The sequence below is a fragment of the Lepidochelys kempii genome, chromosome 16, assembly GCF_965140265.1.
Source record: "Lepidochelys kempii isolate rLepKem1 chromosome 16, rLepKem1.hap2, whole genome shotgun sequence".
In the NCBI taxonomy this organism is placed as follows: domain Eukaryota; kingdom Metazoa; phylum Chordata; order Testudines; family Cheloniidae; genus Lepidochelys; species Lepidochelys kempii.
In genome coordinates, this window is record NC_133271.1 from 8,690,631 (window position 1) to 8,711,833 (window position 21,203).

The 21,203-nt window shown below is 46.6% G+C and overlaps 2 protein-coding genes across 2 annotated transcripts in view; one reads left to right on the plus strand and one right to left on the minus strand.

Moving 5' to 3' along the window:
- The window catches only part of CIMIP2A (ciliary microtubule inner protein 2A), a 62,427-nt gene extending 54,917 nt beyond the window's left edge, over positions 1-7,510 (plus strand). Inside the window, exon 6 of the mRNA XM_073314808.1 lies at positions 7,376-7,510. Within this exon, the coding sequence (XP_073170909.1) occupies positions 7,376-7,510 (135 nt within the window). The remainder of the gene's footprint in view (positions 1-7,375) is intronic.
- Positions 7,511-13,632: 6,122 nt separating this feature from the next.
- Positions 13,633-20,964, minus strand: TUBB4B (tubulin beta 4B class IVb). Its single transcript, XM_073314492.1, is given in 9 exon segments — positions 13,633-18,968; positions 18,971-19,474; positions 19,477-19,584; positions 19,587-19,619; positions 19,622-19,753; positions 20,373-20,483; positions 20,566-20,628; positions 20,631-20,673; positions 20,796-20,964. Coding segments are annotated over 9 exon segments (1,323 nt in total). The 5' UTR covers positions 20,853-20,964; the 3' UTR covers positions 13,633-18,696.
- Positions 20,965-21,203: the final 239 nt, after the last annotated feature.

Below are 21,203 nucleotides of genomic sequence, written 5' to 3' on the forward strand. Positions count from 1 at the left end.
GCGAAGTTAAATGCCCAGTCAAGAAACACTTAAGGAACAATGGGTCTTGGAATGTTCCAATCCACATAAGAAGTCTACTTGAGGATGTTCAAGGTAGCATGTGAACCACGGCTGCTACCTGTAGTTCTGAGTCATGCAGGGACATGTGACTGGCCCATGTGACTCCAAAATGCCATATGTAGCTGGGATTCTACACAGGGGAGGGAGGGGTGTCCACCCACAAGAGAAAGTCTATTTAAATCCTGGGGAGACCCCTCCATTTTGTCTTCAGCTGGCTAAAGAGGGAGCCTCTCCACCCCCAAGGATACCTGAAAGAAACTGGAACAAAGGACAGTAACTACAGGGGGTGTGAGTGATTGCTGGACCCAGACTAGAAGGAGACTAGTCTGTAAAAGGAAGCTTACTGGGTAAGGATTTTATCTGTATTCAGTTTTATTACTGTACTAGACTTAGACTTGCATATTTTATTTTATTTTGCTTGGTAATTCACTTTGTTCTGTCTGTTACTACTTGGAACCACTTAAATCCTACTTTATGTATTTAATAAAATAGCTTTTTACTTATTAATTAACTGAGAGTATGTATTAATACCTGGGGGAGTGGGGGAGGGGGAAACAGCTGTGCATATCTATCAGTGTTATAGAGGGGGAACAATTTATGAGTTTACCCTGTATAAGCTTTATACAGGGTAAAGCAGATTTATTTGGGGTTTGGACCCCATTGGGAGTTGGGCATCTGAGTGTTAAAGACAGGAAACACTTCCTAAGTTGCTTTCAGTTAAGTCTGCAGCTTTGGGGCACGTGGTTCAGCCACTGGGTCCGTGTTGGAGAAGACTGGCGTGTCCGGCTCAGCAAGACAGGGTGCTGGAATCCCAAACTGGCAGGGAAAGCAGGGGGAGAAGTAGTCTTAGCACATCAGTTGGCAGTTCCCAAGGCGGTTTCTGTGATCCAACCTGTCACAGTGGGCATCCTGGAGAGAGTTCAAAGGAGGGCCACAAAAATTATCAGGGCTAGGGAACAAGCCATATGACGTGAGGCTTAAGAAGCTTGACCTATTCAGCTTCTCAAAGAGAAGGTTGAGTGGCGATTCAGTCACTCTACTCAGGGACGAGAGCAGATAGTGGCGGCTTTTCAACCTTGCTGACAAAGGTATAACAAGAAAGCTGAAGCGGGACAACTTCAACCTTGAAATAGACCCACTTTCCTAGCCGTGGGGTTGAATAATCATTGGCACAGTGTACTGGAGAGGTGGTACTTACAGTGCATGGAAAGTTGAAGACAAGATTGGATCTCTTTCTGAAAGTGAAAGCTGTACTTTAATCCAGTTTCCGGGAGAAGTTCTGTGGCCTGTGTGTGGTGGAGGGTCAGGCTGGATGGTCATGGGTAGGCTCGGAAGCATTACAGGTTTATTGGTAAATGTCAGTAAATACTAATTTCACCACACACACACAAACTAATGAAAAAATTATTTCCCTTGATAACAGTTGAAATTTACAGACAGGCAAAATAAGAAAAATGCTGCTTGAGAACTTATTAGAGTTTGATTTAAGGATATTTTCCTTGTATATTTTGGCATGCAACATTGATTTGTGTTTTAATGATTATAAAGCTTTAATTTTTTGAATCTCATAGTCTGTCATTAAATAATTATTTTCTGACTACCCCCCACAAAATTTCCTGTAACTGAATATTGAAATTGATTTAAAATGCTTTAAAAAAAAATCCATGGATCGTATCCCTTGAAATTATAAGACAATAAAAATCTAATTCTGCTGAGCCTACTCATGGTCATCTGATCTGGCTTTGGAATTTGTGAATTTATGAATCCCCCAGTTCATCCCCTTCCTTTGTGGGTCATGGGAAAAAGAGGATTGCATCTATTGACGCAAGATGGTAATAACATTTGTACCTCTGTATGACAACCTTTGGTGAAAAGCTGACATCTATAAACTTGGCGACTCTATCTGGGACCTTTGCTGCCATCATCCAGAATTCACTCCTTGTCTCATTTTGACATAGTTAAAGTCTTTTCTCCACAGGACCGGGAAACACAGAGATACACTCTAGCATGTGGTAATTATTATGTAGCATCACTTTGACACCTGATAACCTAGTAGTACATAGCAAACTTAGTCTTAGAGTTAGTAAAAATAAAAGTATCTTATTTATTGTACTAAGAACAAATATAATCTAACATGGAACTGGAAGTGTTAAAGAAATAATTTTATGTACAGAAACCGTTCCTCTTACCTGTCTGTCTTGAGCATCTCATTTATTTACAAAGATATTGTGTTGTGACCCGTCTGTGTGTCACGTCATCTCTCACCACCAAACCTTGTTGCTGGGTGACTGGGATAGTTTTGGAGTCCCCCATCTTGTCTCCGGAATTTCTCCCCACCAAAGCTCATCATGTGGGAAATGTTTTTAGTTAGTGATACATACAGTCTCTTCAGAGCCCTGCTAATCCTTCTTCTGTTAGCCCACCTCTTCAGGCAAGGACAGCCAAGACCGTCTCCTGGTACCTTGTGACTGCCCTGTGACCATTCCCAGATCCCCCTCTCTCAAGATCCATTCTTGCAATTCGCTCCAGGCTTGACCAAGCCCCCCAGAGTCTCCACTCCCTCTGGGGATGTCACTGCTGGTGATGTCTTACTTATGTTAACTGTAATGGTTGTTCTAGGAGATGTGGGTGCAGGTGTGTATTGCACTGGCTCAGGTATGCATGAACTCAGTACATCCAAGCCAGATATTTTTGCCTACAAATACACATTGGCACAATACACATTCCCTTTTGCCCCTCATAGCCACTCACATCGCTATTTAAGGGAAGTGCTGCTCAGATGCCTCTCAGTTGCTTTGCTCCAAAAGCCAAAACTGGAGACTCCAGTGCAGAGAGAATGGAGGGAGTCTGCACCCACATCTCAAAGAGCAACAATTCAGATGAGTAACCTTTCTTCTCTGAGTGCTTGCAGACGTATATACCACTCAGGCGACTCACAAGCCACAATGGAAGGAGGCGGGGCCTGGAGTCTACTTAACCAGTGACTGCAGAACTTCTTTTCCAAAAAGTCTGCATCTTACTTAAATGCAGTAGTAATAATGCAGCGTTTGGTAGAAGTCTGCACACAGGACCGTGAAGTGGCCCAGCAAATGTCCAGTATGAAAAAACTAGAGAAACTCAATGGAAGGCGCTTGGGCCCTCGTCAGATGAGCCACCGAGTCTCTCTGGAGGTGTGGTCTGGGCTGGCCTATATGTTCCATCTGCAAATTCTCTGGGCTGGGACTACTTGGCTCTTCATCCAGTGTACACAGGACAATCTCCCACGGTTCCCAGAGTGAGTGACAGCCCATCTGCTCTTTGGGGAAATGATGTCATCGGAAGTTAGAAGGGACCCCTGAGGAGCTGAGGAACAGAGACAGTGGACATTTGTCTTTAAGGGCAACCTACAGTCTCAGTTCTATTGAAAAAATGGGACACTATTTTGAACGAGGGAAAAGTTCTTCATAGAATTCTCTGTAGCAGATACTTCAGAAGCTTTCAGTTATGAAGAAAAATTGCAAAAAAAAATATTACCCTTTTATTCTTTTACATGTTTCTCCTTTGCACAAGAATTCTGAGAATTCTAAGGATTTGGAAAGTATGAAGCATCTACAAACAACCTTTTGATTTTGGACAAAGTTAAGGCTGTCATGATCTGACTTGCAGACTCAAAGACCAGAAGGGACCATTGTGATCATCTAGTCACGGGCCACAGAACCTCACCCACCCACTCCTGTAATAGACCCCCAACCTCTGGCTGAGTCATTGAAGTCCCCAAATCATGATTTAAAGATTTCAAGTTACAAAGAATCCACCATTTACACTAGTTTAAACCTGCAAGTGACCCATGTCCAGTGCCACTGAGCAAGGCGGAAAAAGAAAAAAAAAAGTCAATCCGGGGTCTCTGCCAATCTGACCCCGGGGAAGCTTCCTTTCCAACCACAAATATGGTGATCAGTTGGACCCTGAGCGTGTCGACAAGACCCACCAGGCAGATACCTGGGAAAGAATTCTCTGTAGTAGGTCAGAGTGTCCCATCGCTGCCTTTTAGGGGTATTTACTACTAGCAGTCGCAGATCAGCTACATGCCATTCTAGGCAGTCTCATCATATCATTCCCTCCATAAATTTATCAAGCTCAGTCTTGAAGCCAGTTAGGTTTTTTGCCCCCTCTGCTCTCCTTGGAAGGCTGCTCCAGAACTTCTCAGCCCTTCCAGCGCTCCTTCACCAACTGGTGTCATGCTTGCCGTCACTGCTGTCTCGACTCTTTGAACCCACGTTGCTCCCCGGGATGCAGTGTCCTCTTCTGGGCACGGTCCTCCAGCTGTGCCCCCACTCTGGTATCTCCCCCTTCTGGAGGACTGGCAGACCTTAGTCCCACCACTTGCCTCGGGGCAAACTGCAGACTGGATATTGGCCACTCTCCTCATTAGCAAGGGAGGGTGCCAGGCCCGCCCACTACTCTGGGTCCTGACCCAGTGACCCTATAGCCAGCAGCCACCTACTGCCCTCCTCCAACCCACTGCCTATTTTCCCTGGGCCACTTCCCCTGTAGCCCTAGCAGCCTCTCAGCCCTTGTAGCAAGGCCTCAGCCTGGCAGTCGTGAGCCAGCAGCTCACCCTCGCACTCTGCTGCCCCTGCCCAGCCCTGCTCTATCTATGGCGCTTCTTCAGGCAGCCAGTCCTCCTCCCTTGCCTTCCAGGGAGAGGCTCTGCTCTGCTGAGCAGCCCTTTATATATGGCCCTCGCCAGCCCTGATTGGCTGCTCCAGCAAGCCTTCCCCCTATTGGTGGGCTCAATAAGCCCTTTCCTGCTTAGTGGGCTCTGTGCAGACTCCCTGGTGCTGCTTTTAACCCCTTCTTCTCCCTGTGTGGTGCAGCTGCCCCACCACACTCTCCCTCTCTGGTATTTATCCCTCTGATGCAATCATATATCCCTTCTGCTTTCATTTGGTTTGGCTAAACAAGCCAAACTCCTGGAGTCTCCTCTCCTAAAATAGGTTTTCCATTTCTCTGATCATCCTAATAGCCCTTCTCTGCACCTGTTCCAGTTTGAATTCATCTTTCTTAAACATGGAAGACTAGAATAGCACATAGTATCCCAGATGAGGTCTCACCAGGGCCTTGTATAATGGCAATAATACTTCCCTATCTCTACCGGAAATATCTTGCCTGATACATCCTAGGATTGCATTAGCCTTTTTCACGGCTGCATCATATTAGCAGCTCTTAGTCAGTCTGTGATCAACCAATACACCCAGGTATTCTTTTCCTCTGTCACTTCCAACTGATATATCCCCAGCTTATGGCAAAAATTCTTCTTGTTAGGCCCTAAGTGCATGATCTTGCACTTTGCACTATTAAATTTCATCCCATTTCTATTGCTCCAGTTTTTAAGGTCATCCAGATCTTCTTGTATAATATCCTCCATATTAGCAATACATCCCAACTTTGTGTCATCTGCAAGTTGTACTAGCACACTTTTTGTGGGGGTGCATGAAAATTTTCATCAATGAAAATGTTACGTAAGATCGGTCCCAAGACCAATCCCTGAGGAGCTCCACTATTAACCTCCCTCCAGCCTGACAGTTCATCTTTCAGTATGACCCATTGTAGTCTCCCCTTTAACCAGTTCCTCATCCACATTTCAGTTCTCATAGTAACCCCTGTCTGATATGTGGTTCACAACTGAGAGTGCCAAACTCAGGACAGTCTGTCTGAAAACAGGGCAGACACCCCAAACTGGTGGTATATTCTATAATTAAGGCTACGTTTATGTCACAGGTCATAGAAGCCGCGACTTCCAGTGACCTCTGTGACATTTTCTGCTTCAGTCTCTGGGGCTGCAGGACAGGAGCTGGCAGCCAGCAGGGCCCTGGCAGGATTTCGGCAACAGGCGACAGCCTCCTCAGGGTACCCGTGCAGGGTTCCATTGACAGGCGACAGCCTCCTCAGGGTACCCGTGCAGGGTTCCATTGACAGGCGACAGCCTCCTCAGGGTACCCGTGCAGGGTTCCATTGACAGGCGACAGCCTCCTCAGGGTACCCGTGCAGGGTTCCATTGACAGGCGACAGCCTCCTCAGGGTACCCGTGCAGGGTTCCATTGACAGGCGACAGCCTCCTCAGGGTACCCGTGCAGGGTTCCATTGACAGGCGACAGCCTCCTCAGGGTACCTGTGCAGGGTTCCATTGACAGGCGACAGTCTCCTCAGGGTTCCAGAAACCAGGGACAGCCTCCTGGGGATGGGGGAGAGAACCATGCAGCTCCCAGCCACCATGGTGGTGGGGGAAACCATGAAGCCACAGCAGTAAAAGTCACGGACAGGTCACGGCTTCTGTGAATTTTTGTTTATTGCCCGTACATGTCTGACTTTTACTAAAAATAACCATGACAAAATCTTAGCCTTATCTATAATTAGATTTTACCAAACCAGTAACAAGCAGCATCCCTGGATTATTATATTGGCCATACCATCGAGGCACAGATGGTCCCCTTAGGCTCATACCTTGTAAATAACTCATTTTTTTCTTAGTGAATAAATCCTTAGAAAGTTTACAATAGGATTGGTTACAAGTGTTGTCTTTCGTGTGAGATCTAGGGTACAATTGACCTTAAATAAGTGACCAGTCCATTGGGACTGAGAGTAACCTGAATATTGTTTCAGAGTAGCAGCCGTGTTAGTCTGTATCCGCAAAAAGAAAAGGAAGACTTGTGGCACCTTAGAGACTAACCAATTTATCTGAGCATAAGCTTTTGTGAGCTACAGCTCACTTCATCGGATGCATTCAGTGGAAAATACAGAGGGGAGATTTATATACACAGAGAACGTGAAACAATGGGTGTTACCATACACACTGTAACGAGAGTGATCAGGTAAGGTGAGCTATTACCAGTAATAATAAGGTGAGCTGGTAATAGGGTTAAGGTTACCTGATCACTCTCGCTACAGTGTGTATGGTTAGGGTTGATGGGGCTTCTTCCCCTGCAGGCTTGGAGTGGGGGAAGCAATGCCATGGAATGGTGCAGTGCCATGGGCCCTGTGAGATAGAGAGCCTGAGGCCATGATTGGCATAGTCCAGCGCTACCATGGTGAGCCACATGTCCCAATTGCTGCTGTCCAGCTGTGTCACGGTGAGCCAGGTGTCCCATCACTGCAGTCCAGCTGTGCTACGCTGAGCCTAGTGTCCCAATTGCCCTAGTCCAGCTCCAATCTGATTCTGCTTTAGCATTAGTTTCAATTTTTTGGAAATTGTTGTACAAACATGGATTAAAAATTGTATTAATTTGTATTGCAACACTTCGAATTTGAAAATAAAAGCTCCTATTTGTTCTTTCAGTTTATGATAAGAAACCCAGTGTGGAACTTTGGTAAGAGACTACCACAGACATACTGGCCTAATAAAAAAATTTATACCAGCGCTGGACTGATACCTTTCTACACAGGCTTTGTACCAAGTAAGTTTATTCTCTGACCAAACATGAATCACTGAGATTATTTTTATAATTATTCGTATGTGGTGGCCTGAGTCCTGGATCACCCATGCAACTCCCATTGTTCTGGGCCTCTACAAACAAAGAGATGGTCCATCCAATAGAGCTTACAATCTAAATATGACGAGACAACAACTGGATGCAACAAACAGATGAGAGAAACACAAAGAAACAGAGAGTCAGTTCTGTTCAGCAGGACAGGTCATTGTTACAGCACACCAGCTGCCTAACCACTGTTCATATTTTGAAGATATCACTGTAAAGGGGAGAGTTTTGAAGGAGGTAGAATCATAGAATATCAGGATTGGAAGGGACCTCAGGAGGTCATCTAGTCCAACCCCCTGCTCAAAGCAGGACAAAGCAATCCCTAAATGGCCCCCTCAAGGATTGAACTCACAACCCTGGGTTTAGCAGGCCAATGCTCAAACCACTGAGCTATCCCTCCCCCTTTTTTTTAAACTTTTGCAGAAGTCTAAGTATGCTGCTTCCAAGTCTGAGGAGTAGCATGCAAGATAGCACTTGAAAATTGAATAAATAGGTATCACTGGCAGAGCAGAATCAGGCATCAACATCTTCATAGTGAATAAGAGATAGGTAGTGTGGAGATAGGCCTGTGTAAGTGTAGGGAACTACGAGAAGAGGATGGAACTAAGGACAGAGTCCTGTGGAACCCACACAGAAGGTTGGGGCGGGGGGGGGGGGATGAGGAGGCAGTGCTGAAGAAGCAATTAGAAACGTAGAAGGAGAACCTGTGTGCATGGTCACAAAAGCCAAGAAAGGACAAGATTTCAAGATGAAGAGCATGATCGCCACTGTCAAAGGCAGCTGACAGGTAAAGAAGGATGATAATAGTGTACTGTTTCTCAGCTTTGGCCAGGAAGAGGCCATTGAAGACATGATACTGAAAAATAACTTTGCAAGATAATAGGTTACCATCCTTAGGGAGACTCTTGTCCTAAGTCGTTATTTTTATAATACCAGGAGAAGACTCCATTAGAATAAGCGAGGTTGCATATAAGTTGATTATGAAATAGAAATTCGGTGGACCTGCAGTGGGATCCGTTAAGGAACCTATGCATTGCAATGCTGAGTGTCGCCGTGCATAGAAAAAACAGGAATAACACTGATCCACCAAGCTGTTAGGCACCCAAGCTCCCTATACAATGAATGAGCAAAGACAGGTGCCTTAGAATGTGATCCACAAAAGGCTTAGCCAGGAGCCACCTAAGCTAGCCAATGGGAGATGTTGATGAGACAGGTGTGTGCTAAACCCTGCCCCTCTCTTGGAGATAGGCACCTAACTCCAGGCTGAAGGCAGGTGCCCATCTCTGCTTAGCAGTCCATGTTAGATGTCTAAGGCATTTCTTGAGGCAACGAGGTAGACGGCCTGCCTCATTCCACATTAAATAACAGGAGAGAAGGTGGTGCCATCCACTAACAACTTGTACCCATTGGTGAGAACACTCATCTGGGATGTGGGAGCCAAGGGAATGAAAGGTCTTGAACCATGGTCTCCTTTTGTTCAGGAGAGTGCTCTAACCACTGAGCTAGGGAATATTCTGACATGGTGCTCTCTCGCTAATGCACTGTGGATAACTAATTAAAGAGTGACTGGAGCCCAGGTCTCCCACCTCATAGGTGGCTGCCCTAACTACTAGACTACAAAATCATTCTCTGTGTCTCATTCTCTCTGGCCCAATGACTGTTCCACCATGGATAAATACTAAAAAAGTGGCTCTAAGACCTGTCAGCTGCCTGTGATCATGAGATGCTTATATCTTGCCTGTGGAGCCTGACAGGAATGAGGATGCTCGATTTTGGATTTGTTTCTTTACTGGGCAATTGTTTTCCTGCCCCAAAGGTGATCTCACATGGATTTCCACCCCAGAGTTCTACTCTGCCACCTCTCCTCTTCAATGTACAAGAAGGTGTGGCGTGAAACGCCTTAAGTATAGCATCCAACTTCATTTTCCATTTCAGCCATCCTTGAAGATGCCATCAAGTGGCTTTCTCATTGTCTAGCTGAAGCTGAGGCATGGATAACAGTGAGTTCTTAGATCCTGCATGAGTCCATTCCACAGCCTTGGACTGGTGTCTCAGGAAAAAAAAAAAACTTTTCCTGCGCAAAGGAATTTTTTCCTTCTTGTAGATAATTCCATTGTGCCAAAGGTATGGCGTTATTGACAGCAAACCCTGCCCAGGACATTTCTGTCATATATCAGGTATCCTCAGGGTTGATAGCTTCATGCCCAGCTACAGTGCATTGCTGTTGTCCAGCTGAGCGGCAACACGTGTGTATTACTCAGGCCAAGACATCAGCCACAAGAATGGGAGCACCTAGTCTCCCAGCCAGCTGCACACTCTTGACTTGCAGAGACTGCTCGATGAAAGCTCAGTGTCAGCAAGGACTCAAACAGCATGCCTAAACTGTGAACTGATTTCAACAATTGTGTGTGCCTCTTTAACCAGAGGAAATTATAGTAGAAAGAATAGTAAATATGGCAGGCGACCAGCTTGGCTTAATGGTGAAATCCTAGCGGATCTTAAACATAAAAAAGAAGCTTACAAGAAGTGGAAGGTTCGACATATGACCAGGGAAGAGTATAAAAATATTGCTCGGGCATGTAGGAATGTTATCAGGAGGGCCAAATCGCACCTGGAGCTGCAGCTAGCCAGAGATGTCAAAAGTAACAAGAAGGGTTTCTTCAGGTATGTTGGCAACAAGAAGAAAGCCAAGGAATGTGTGGGCCCCTTACTGAATGAGGGAGGCAACCTAGTGACAGAGGATGTGGAAAAAGCTAATGTACTCAATGCTTTTTTTGCCTCTGTTTTCACTAACAAGGTCAGCTCCCAGACTGCTGCGCTGGGCATCACTACATGGGGAAGAGATGGCCAGCCCTCTGTGGAGATAGAGGTGGTTAGGGACTATTTAGAAAAGCTGGACGTGCACAAGTCCATGGGGCCGGACGAGTTGCATCCGAGACTGCTGAAGGAATTGGCGGCTGTGATTGCAGAGCCATTGGCCATTATCTTTGAAAACTCGTGGCGAACCGGGGAAGTCCCGGATGACTGGAAAAAGGCTAATGTAGTGCCAATCTTTAAAAAAGGGAAGAAGGAGGATCCTGGGAACTACAGGCCAGTCAGCCTCACCTCAGTCCCTGGAAAAATCATGGAGCAGGTCCTCAAAGAATCAATCCTGAAGCACTTGCATGAGAGGAAAGTGATCAGGAACAGCCAGCATGGATTCACCAAGGGAAGGTCATGCCTGACTAATCTAATCGCCTTTTATGATGAGATTACTGGTTCTGTGGATGAAGGGAAAGCAGTGGATGTATTGTTTCTTGACTTTAGCAAAGCTTTTGACACGGTCTCCCACAGTATTCTTGTCAGCAAGTTAAGGAAGTATGGGCTGGATGAATGCACTATAAGGTGGATAGAAAGCTGGCTAGATTGTCGGGCTCAACGGGTAGTGATCAATGGCTCCATGTCTAGTTGGCAGCCAGTATCGAGTGAAGTGCCCCAAGGGTCGGTCCTGGGGCCGGTTTTGTTCAGTATCTTCATAAATGATCTGGAGGATGGTGTGGATTGCACTCTCAGCAAATTTGCGGATGATACTAAACTGGGAGGAGTGGTAGATACGCTGGAGGGGAGGGATAGGATACAGAAGGACCTAGACAAATTGGAGGATTGCGCCAAAAGAAATCTGATGAGGTTCAATAAGGATAAGTGCAGGGTCCTGCACTTAGGACGGAAGAACCCAATACACAGCTACAGACTAGGGACCGAATGGCTAGGCAGCAGTTCTGCGGAAAAGGACCTAGGGGTGACAGTGGACGAGAAGCTGGATATGAGTCAGCAGTGTGCCCTTGTTGCCAAGAAGGCCAATGGCATTTTGGGATGTATAAGTAGGGGCATAGCGAGCAGATCGAGGGACGTGATCGTTCCCCTCTATTCGACATTGGTGAGGCCTCATCTGGAGTACTGTGTCCAGTTTTGGGCCCCACACTTCAAGAAGGATGTGGATAAATTGGAGAGAGTCCAGCGAAGGGCAACAAAAATGATTAGGGGACTGGAACACATGAGTTATGAGGAGAGGCTGAGGGAGCTGGGATTGTTTAGCCTGCAGAAGAATGAGGGGGGATTTGATAGCTGCTTTCAACTACCTGAAAGGGGGTTCCAAAGAGGATGGCTCTAGACTGTTCTCAATGGTAGCAGATGACAGAACGAGGAGTAATGGTCTCAAGTTGCAGTGGGGGAGGTTTAGATTGGATATTAGGAAAAACTTTTTCACTAAGAGGGTGGTGAAACACTGGAATGCGTTACCTAGGGAGGTGGTAGAATCTCCTTCCTTAGAGGTTTTTAAGGTCAGGCTTGACAAAGCCCTGGCTGGGATGATTTAACTGGGAATTGGTCCTGCTTTGAGCAGGGGGTTGGACTAGATGACCTTCTGGGGTCCCTTCCAACCCTGATATTCTATGATTCTATGATTCTAAATTGCACTGTAGCTTGGGGCCCCAGAACTGGGTGGGAGGAACTAGTGCCCCCGCAATGGACATACTGGGGGGCTTATGCTTCCTTCCATCCCCCCCTCATGTTTTCTGCCCCCACATTATCTCACAAAGGTGAGAACAGGATCAGGAGGTAAGGTTGGACTAGCCACCATGGTACACTAGGTCAGGCTGGCCATTGGGGAGCAAGTAGGAAGAGTTCTGCTCTCCCCACCTTCCTGCCATTGAGGGTCCTTGAGGAGACACCTGGCCTGGGGGTGGGGCACCTGCTGCCGGGGTGGGGGACAGGGCAGCAGCACCTGGGCAGGGAGCATCAGCACACAGGTGGGGCGGGGGGGGGAAGCACAGAGCACCAGCTGCCAAGGAACAGCAATAGGAACTGCTGCGATGCCCCTTCCCAGGGTGGAGCCATCTGCCATGTCCTCCCCACCTAGTCTCAGTAGCTAGCTTCCCTCACTCCCCTCCCTTCTGTAGATAAAAATTGAGATCTTCCCCAAACTGATGGGAGAGGAGAAAAGAAACAATGTGAGAGTGAGAGAGAGCAACATAGAAACAGGAAAAAATTAAGCATAAGCAGAGAGGAGAAAAAAGCAGGACTGAAATTCCAACTGCAAATATAGGTGACTGTGGTTCTCGGAGCCTCCCATAATCTTAAAGGGACAATATGTGTCCACAGATCTACACATCTGTATAAGGACTGTCTCATGATTTCAAGCAGAGATGAGCAATAACCAGCAGCTACGCAACTGGCAGGTGGTTTGTTATAATTTTAGAGCAGGTTCCCAGGGCTATGATGGGGAAGGTGGTTGGGACGTATTCATGGTTGTGGAAACAGGGTGCAAAACAGAAGATTCAGTGAAGGACTTGTACTCGAAGTTGGCAACAACATCCGTTAAAAAGAGGCACATCTGGTAAAGACCTGACAGCTGAGGTCATGAGTGAGGAGCTCAGTGGAGAAATTTGAGAAATGCAGCCGTTGTCAGTTTAGGTGCTGGGCTGTGCCTTCTGGTACTGAAAGGGACCGCCTCTGGAACCTAGAGTAAATGCAGTCTGGCCTTCTTGTTTACAAGACAGGCCGGAGTCTTGTTGAACTACAGGCTTTAGGAGGACTAGCAAAGTGCACACTTGCTGCCCTTCAGTTAAGAATTTAGAGTCTGAAGTATAACTAGTCTCAAAGCACACAGCCAAATCCACTTTGAGAAGTGTAACATGGAAGCAGCATTCCCTTTGCACTGATCCCAAATGCTACAAAAGTTCCAAAACATCCTAAGCTGTAAGCCCTGTAAACAGCCTAGGTTATGAAGGAAAAGTGGAAGATTAATCATCTGAACATAAGAGTGGCCATACCAGGTCAGACCAATGATTCATCTAACCCAGTATCTTGTCTTCCTCCAGTGGTCAGTGCCTGATGCTTCAGAGGGAATGAACAGAAGAGAGCAATTAGCAAGTGCTTCATCCCGTTGTCTAGCCCCAGCCTATGGCAGGCAGAGGTTTAGGAACACCCAGAGCGTGGCGTTGTATCCATGACCATCTTGGTTAATAGCTAGTGATGGACCTAGCCCCCATGAACTTATGTAAATCTTTTTTGAACCCAGTTATACTTCTGGCCTTCACAACATCCACCAGCAATGAGTTCCACAGCTTGAATGTGCATTGTGTGAAGTACTTCCTTTTTGTGTGTTTTAAATCTGCTGCCCATTAATTTTATTGAATGACCCCTGGTTGTTTTATGTGAAGAGGTAAATGACTGTTCCTTCCTTATTCACTTTCTCCTCACCAGTCATGATTTTATAGACCTCTACCCAATCCCCTCTTCGTCATCTCTTTTCCCAGCGGAACAGTCCCAGTCTTTTTAATCTCTCCTCATAGGGATGCTGTTCCATCCCCTTAAGCAGTTTTGTTGCCTTTCTCTGTACCTTTTCCATTTCTAATATCCCTTTTTTGACACTGGGCAAACACAACTGTGCACAGTATTCAAGGTGTGGGCATATCATGGATTTATATAGTGGCATTATGATATTTACTGTCTTATTATCTAGCCCTTTCCTAATGGGTCTGTTTGCTTTGTTGACTGCTGCTGCACATTGAGCAGATGTTTTCATACAACTATCCCTGATGACTCCAAGATCTCTTTCTTGAGTGGAAACAGCTAATTTAGACCCAATCGTTTTGCATGTATAGTTGGGATTATTTTCAGAGTGGTAGCTGTGTTAGTCTGTATTCACAAAAAGAAAAGGAGTATTTGTGGCACCTTAGAGACTAACATATTTGAGCATAAGCTTTCGTGAGCTACAGTTCACTTCATCGGATGCAGGATGAAGTCAGCTGTAGCTCACGAAAGCTTATGCTCAAATAAATTTGTCAGTCTCTAAAGTGCCACAAGTACTCCTTTTCTAGTTGAGATTATGTTTTCCAATGTGCATTACTTTTCACTTGATTTTATCTGCCATTTTGTTGCCCGGTCACCCAGTTTTGTGAGATCCTTTTGTAACTCTTTGCAGTCAGCTTTGGACTTAACTATCCCGAATAACTGTGTATTGTCTGCAGATTTTGCCACTTCACTGTTCACCCACTTTCCCAGATCATTTATGAATATGTTGAACAGCACTGGTCCCAATACAGATCCTTGTACCATTTACTAACATAATAAAAAATATAAAAAAAGAATCCAATGAATGTATGTTAAGCTATATAATTGCTTCAATAAATATGTACACAGTCTATCCCTTTGGTTAGCTAAAAGCACCAAATTATACCAGCCATTGAGAATCAATCTCTCTTTAAGACTATAACAAAAAAGCAAGAGATTAAAATTTATTTCATAGAATATCAGGGTTGGAAGCAACCTCAAGAGGTCATCTAGTCCAACCGCCTGCTCAAAAAAGCAGGACCAATCCCCAATTTTTGCCCCAGATCCCTAAATGGCTCCCTCATAGATTGAGCTCACAACACTGGGTTTAGCGGGCTAATTCTCAAACCACTGAGCTATCCCTCCCCATATTTAACTTCCTGTTATTAAAATCAGCCCATCCTATATGAAACTGGTTTGTGTCCCTCTATCTTTCTCAAGGAGAAACTTCTATTTTCCCCATGTTAAGTATCCTCATACCTTCTTGTCAACTGTCTAAATGGGCCATCTTGATTATCACTACGAACATTTTTTTCTCCTGCTGATAATAGCTCATCTTAATTAGCCTCTTACAGTTTGTATGGCAACTTCCACCTTCTTTGTATGTGTGTGTATATATCTCTCTTCTTACTATATGTTCCATTCTATGCATCCAATGAAGTGGGCTGTAGCCCATGAAAGCTTATGCTCCAATAAATTTGTTAGTCTAAGGTGCCATAAGTCCTCCTGTTCTTTTTACCATTAAAGTGGCCCCCTTTGGCACCCCATTCTCCACTTACTGGGTGGAGGAGCTCAGGACCACTGCCTTGCAGCAGGGTGGTGTGGTAGGGGCTTCTTCTCTGAAGGAGAATTCCCGATGTGTGTGGCTAGGATCAGCCCATCCATGGGCTGCTCTTTCCTGCATTGATCTGACCTTTTGCCTCTGTGAGCATGAGAAGGGGAAACAGTTTTGATTTGCAAAAAGAAAAGGAGTACTTAGAGCTGAATATATTTAAGGATAAGCTTTTGTGAGCTGCAGCTCACGTCTGATTTGATTTCCACTCAGTTTGTCCCCATAATCCTGCTTCAGAGCAGGGAGTGAAATTAGGCTCAAGGATTGCTCCAAGAATATTTCAAGCAGTTATGATCTCCCTGTCCTCAAAGAGGCTAGTCTTATTGCCTTCCTCCCTACACATGGAACCTTCTGTGCATCTGAAAGGAGATACAGGGATGAACTCCCCAAAAGCTTCAGCTCTCTCTTGCATGAGATCTACATGAGGCAGATGAGTATTTCCTGTGGAGTCCTCATGGGGTATGAGTGGGGTTGCAGTAGATGGGAGTTTGGCCCCAAAATCCTTAACTGCTTTCTCCAGTGCTGGAAGTGCCCATGCTGTATTCAGTGCCATGGTCCAACTGAGCTCTGCAGGCAGCACAGCTGCTGGTGCAAGATCAAGGTGCCTTCTTTCATTTAGTACAGAACCCCTCTGGCATCACTCCCATCACAGAGGTGAGGAGCTGTTTGCCCCAGAGCCAGTTTTTCCAATCCTGCCTACCTCCTTTCCCACCTGGGGGAGAAGGGCCCAAGATGACCCCTCCACCCTGACTGACTTGAGAGAAACTGCACTATCCCCAGAGCCAGCCAAGCTCTCCACCAAGTCATTGAACAAGCAGAAGAGTGAGCACAGTACAGACCTTTCCTTTTGCCACTGGGTTTTCTTGGCCCACCTCTCTCCTGAAGCCTACAGTGGACACCAGCCCCTGCAAATGCCTCAAAGGGGAAGCAGAGCCAAGGAAACAATCTCTCCAAGCAACAAAAGCAGTCCTGGGGTCCAAAGGGGAAATCAGACAACACTGAACTGTTAGAAATTTTTTAAAAGTTTCAAATTTCACTCCAAAAAACTCTGCAGCTCAGAGGTCTGTATGAGAAGCCTGGTGCCACAGAGGCAAAAAAGGATCAAAGGATTGGGGACCAAGGCATTTGGAAAACCACTGAGACTCACAAAATCTGAATTCAGCACTCAGGCTCCCTAAGAATGGGATTCACACAAGCCAGCACATACAGCCACCTGAACTAGCCAATAGATGCCAAGAGGGGAGAAATGTGATAAGTCACAACCTTTTCAGGGGGTTCATGCCTAGAGTCCAGGCTGAAGGGAAGTGCCTAAGTTCTGCTTGGGATTCTCTACGAGCCCTCTGCTGGAGTCAGGCTTCCTCTGCAGGAAGCTGCCAGCAGGAGCTACTCCCTGCTAGCTTTTAGCCAAGTGGTTAAGGTACTCACCTGAGTTGTGAAAGACTCCCACTTCAAGTTTCCCCTCTTCCAGCTGGGGAAGAGATTTGAACTTGACTCTGTATGCCTTTAGGAGGGTGCCCAAACCACTGGACTAGGGGATATTCTGATGTGCAGTTCTATCAATCTCTCCTGTTGAAGCTGGTCCACTTTGGCTAAATAAACATTGGAGTAGGGGGACTGGATGCCTGGCTCTTTGCCTTATCGGCAGAAGGGGGGAATACAGCTGAGGGGGGGTCTCCCCCATAACCTTAAACACTAGGCTAAAAACCAAGAGCTCCTTCATCTGCCCCCAGCTATTTTCTATAGAGTTAAGCAACATGCAAGTATACCTGCCACCTTAGGGCCCACAGGAGTTCCCCATATTCATGAACTGCTGCAGGCTGCATACCCAAAAGCAGAAACTTAGGCCAGGTCTATGCTAGGAAATTGAGGTGGTGTAACTACATCACTCATTTTAAAAAAAAATGAAATGAGCCACACTACACCCCTGAGCAGTTAAACCAACCTAAACCCTGCTATTGATGGTTATGCTGAAAGGACTTTTCATGTTGACATAGCTACTCCCTCACTAGGAAGCAGAGCACATACACTGACAAAAGCAGCTGCCCAGGAAGCATCTACTGCAAAAATTTAAGGGCCCATTGAGTTTAGATACCTACAGGATTCAGTGGCAGCAGTGCACAGATCTGTGCCTTAGGCACCTAGAGGCAGTTATGCACTCCAGTTATGCACTCCAGTTATGCACTGGGCTCCAGCCCCAAGTATATTGACTTCCCCCATATTGGTCAAGGCTCTCATTTCTCTGAGCACTTTAGACAGTGCTCAACTCTTAAAAGGTGACATAGCCAGATGAGACCTGAAAGGCATCATTAAAAATTCAGGTTTCACCTCAAAAAATTATAATAGAAGATTCCCCCATATTAATCAGACATGACCTAGGCTCCTCCCCTTCCAAAAAGCCCCAAATTAACAGGCACCTAATTTGAATCTTGGGCATCACTTCTGAATTATCAGCCAGCAGGAAGGAATTTCAGGTTCTCTTCACCTGAAAGAAGCCCCCCCAAAAAAACCAGGCAAACCTGCAAAATTGAAGCAGTGGTGTTTTTGAAAGCAAATTAAATTTTTTTAAAATACAAAATCCTTGCATTTCACTGAGCTGGGACAACACAAGTGGAGTACAAACCTAGTCTTTTGAAGCCATCCACTATTTATGCTGCAAACATTTACAGCATAGAGTATTCAATAGAGGTATTTAGTAAGTTCTCTCTAAACACATGGAAAGTGTATTTATAATTATGCATTTCAGTTCACTAGATGCACAACTACTCCGCACCTCTGGCAGAGTAGTCTTATTTCAGTCCAAGTGGACATTGCAAGTAGACATCCTTATTTGAGTCTTACCCACAGTAGTACATGTAAAACCATTTTTGTTCTAGTATTTTCTCCAACTAAAATTAAGAGCAAAATAGGCAAGTACTTATGCAAAAATAAACTACGATATTTTGTTTTCCAGCCTTCAGACACAGCTATGCCTTAACATTTGGGAACAATACCCGGAAAGCCTACCAGAAAGGGCAGACACAAACTCTGCGCTGTGAAAAATGCTTTAATTGTGGTGTCTGTACAGCATTTGACATGAAGTCATCAGGAAACAGAAGTGGAAGGTACACAGTAAAGACATGAATAAAGACAAGTTTCTGAATGAGAAGGGAGTTCATACAGCTTTAAACATAATTTACAGGAGTAGCTACTGCACAGGTTTTATGCTGCCTCTTCCTCAGCTTCCTCCTCAAACTCCCCCTCCTCCTCAGCTGTGGCATCCTGGTACTGCTGATACTCAGATACCAAGTCATTCATATTGCTCTCAGCTTCAGTGAACTCCATCTCATCCATGCCCTCTCCAGTATACCAATGCAAGAAAGCCTTTCGGCGAAACATAGCAGTGAATTGCTCAGAAATGCGCTTAAATAACTCCTGGATAGCTGTACTGTTACCAATGAATGTAGCAGACATTTTCAGGCCCCGGGGTGGATATCACAGACAGCAGTTTTAACATTATTGGGAATCCATTCAACAAAGTAGCTGCTGTTCTTGTTTTGTACATTAAGCATTTGTTCATCCACCTCTTTCATTGACATGCGGCCTCTAAAAACTGCAGCTACTGTGAGATAGCGGCCATGACGTGGGTCACAGGCAGCCATCATGTTCTTTGCATCAAACATCTGCTGTGTGAGCTCTGGTACAGTTAAAGCACGATATTGTTGGCTCCCACGGCTGGTGAGTGGAGCAAAGCCAGGCATAAAAAAGTGCAAACGGGGGAAAGGAACCATGTTAACTGCTAGTTTACGCAAGTCAGCATTAAGCTGACCTGGAAAACGCAAGCAGGTGGTAACTCCACTCATGGTTGCTGACACCAAATGGTTCAGATCACCATATGTTGGAGTAGTTAACTTCAAGGTTCTGAAACAGATGTCATATAGTGCTTCGTTATCAATACAATAGGTTTCATCTGTGTTCTCTACAAGCTGATGTACAGAAGAGTGGCATTGTAGGGCTCCACTACAGTGTCCGATACTTTAGGAGATGGCACAACACTGAAAGTGTTCATGATCCTGTCAGGATACTCTTCACGAATCTTGCTGATTAAGAGGTGCCCATGCCAGAGCCAGTGCCACCACCAAGGAGTGGGTAAGCTGAAAGCCCTGAAGACAATCACAGCTTTCTGCTTCTTTCCTTACAACATCTAACACAGAGTCAACCAATTCTGCACCTTCTGTGTAGTGGCCCTTTGCCCAGTTGTTTCCTGCTCCACTCTGACCTGGAAAAGAGCCATTTTCACTTCAGATTAACACAGCAAGCCATTTGCTTGCAAGCAAAATGAAGGATGAGCCCCAAATGATTGCACAACCAGGGAAGCCTCCACACCCACCCAGAAAAAAATCACAGAATATCAGGGTTGCAAGGGACCTCAAGAGGTCATCTAGTCCAACCCCCTGCTCAAAGCAGGACCAATCCCCAATTTTTGCCCCAGATCCCTAAATGGCCCCCTCACAATAGCTCATAACCCTAGGTTTAGCAGACCAATGCTCAAACCACTGAGCAATCCCTCCCCCCTAAAGTACTTGCTCTCATTGCAACCCAGGTACAAGATGCCACTCAAGTATTTTAAGATAGATATTTCATACTACTTGACTTTCAACTTAGCGTTAGCATTCAAAAGGGTCCGCTTTGCGCCCCCCCCCCACAAATTAACTTTTGCTCCCTGCACTAACCGGTGCAGCCTGAACCCGCTTATCTGAGGTGCGCTCAGAACTTCCCCTTTATCTGCCCGCGACCAGCTCCAACTGAAGGCGGATGCGGGACCGTTTACCGCGCTGCGGCCAGTGCCGCCCTCCCCCCTCGCGGCCCCCGGCCCCGCGGGCAGGCCCCCGCCTTACCGAAGACGAAGTTGTCGGGCCGGAAGATCTGCCCGAAAGGCCCGGAGCGCACCGAGTCCATCGTGCCCGGCTCCAGGTCCACCAGCACCGCGCGCGGCACGTACTTGCCACCTGCAAGAGAGGGAAGCGCGTGAGCGCGGGGCCGCCGGGCGCGAGGGGGGGTGGCGGGAGGGGGGGCCGGGCCGAGCCCTACCTGTGGCCTCGTTGTAGTAGACATTGATGCGCTCCAGCTGCAGGTCGCTGTCGCCGTGGTAGTGCCGGTGGGGTCGATGCCGTGCTCGTCGCTGATCACCTCCCAGAACTGCAACAGACACACGGGTCAGGCGGGGCGGGGCAACCCTCCCCCACCCTGCGGCAGCCGTTCCTCCCCGGCGGGGCCGGACCAACCCCCCAGCCCGCCGCGGGGGCGGCGGCAGAACTGACCTTGGCCCCGATCTGGTTCCCGCATTGCCCGGCCTGCAGGTGCACGATCTCCCTCATGGCGGCGGCGCCCAACACCCTTCAACGGCAACAGTCACGCAGCGGTCTGCACAGTAGCTGCGTCACAGCGGCCAACCGCCACCGCTTATATACCAACGGATGCGCGCGCACCGCTCCTGCCCCCCGCCCACAGCCCTGCCGACAGCCACTAATGGCCGCTCAGAAACGAGGCTGAGCAAAATAAGAACTCTCCTGTCGGTTAAAACGGTGTCGCTCAAATTGCTAATCCCGCCCAATTCCAGTCCGCTCTCTATTGGTCAGACTGTTCAACTACCTTACGTCACAATTAGCGATCTCCCTCCTCAGGACTCTCCTCATTGGCTCGATTGAATGATTGATATGGTGAGTGAT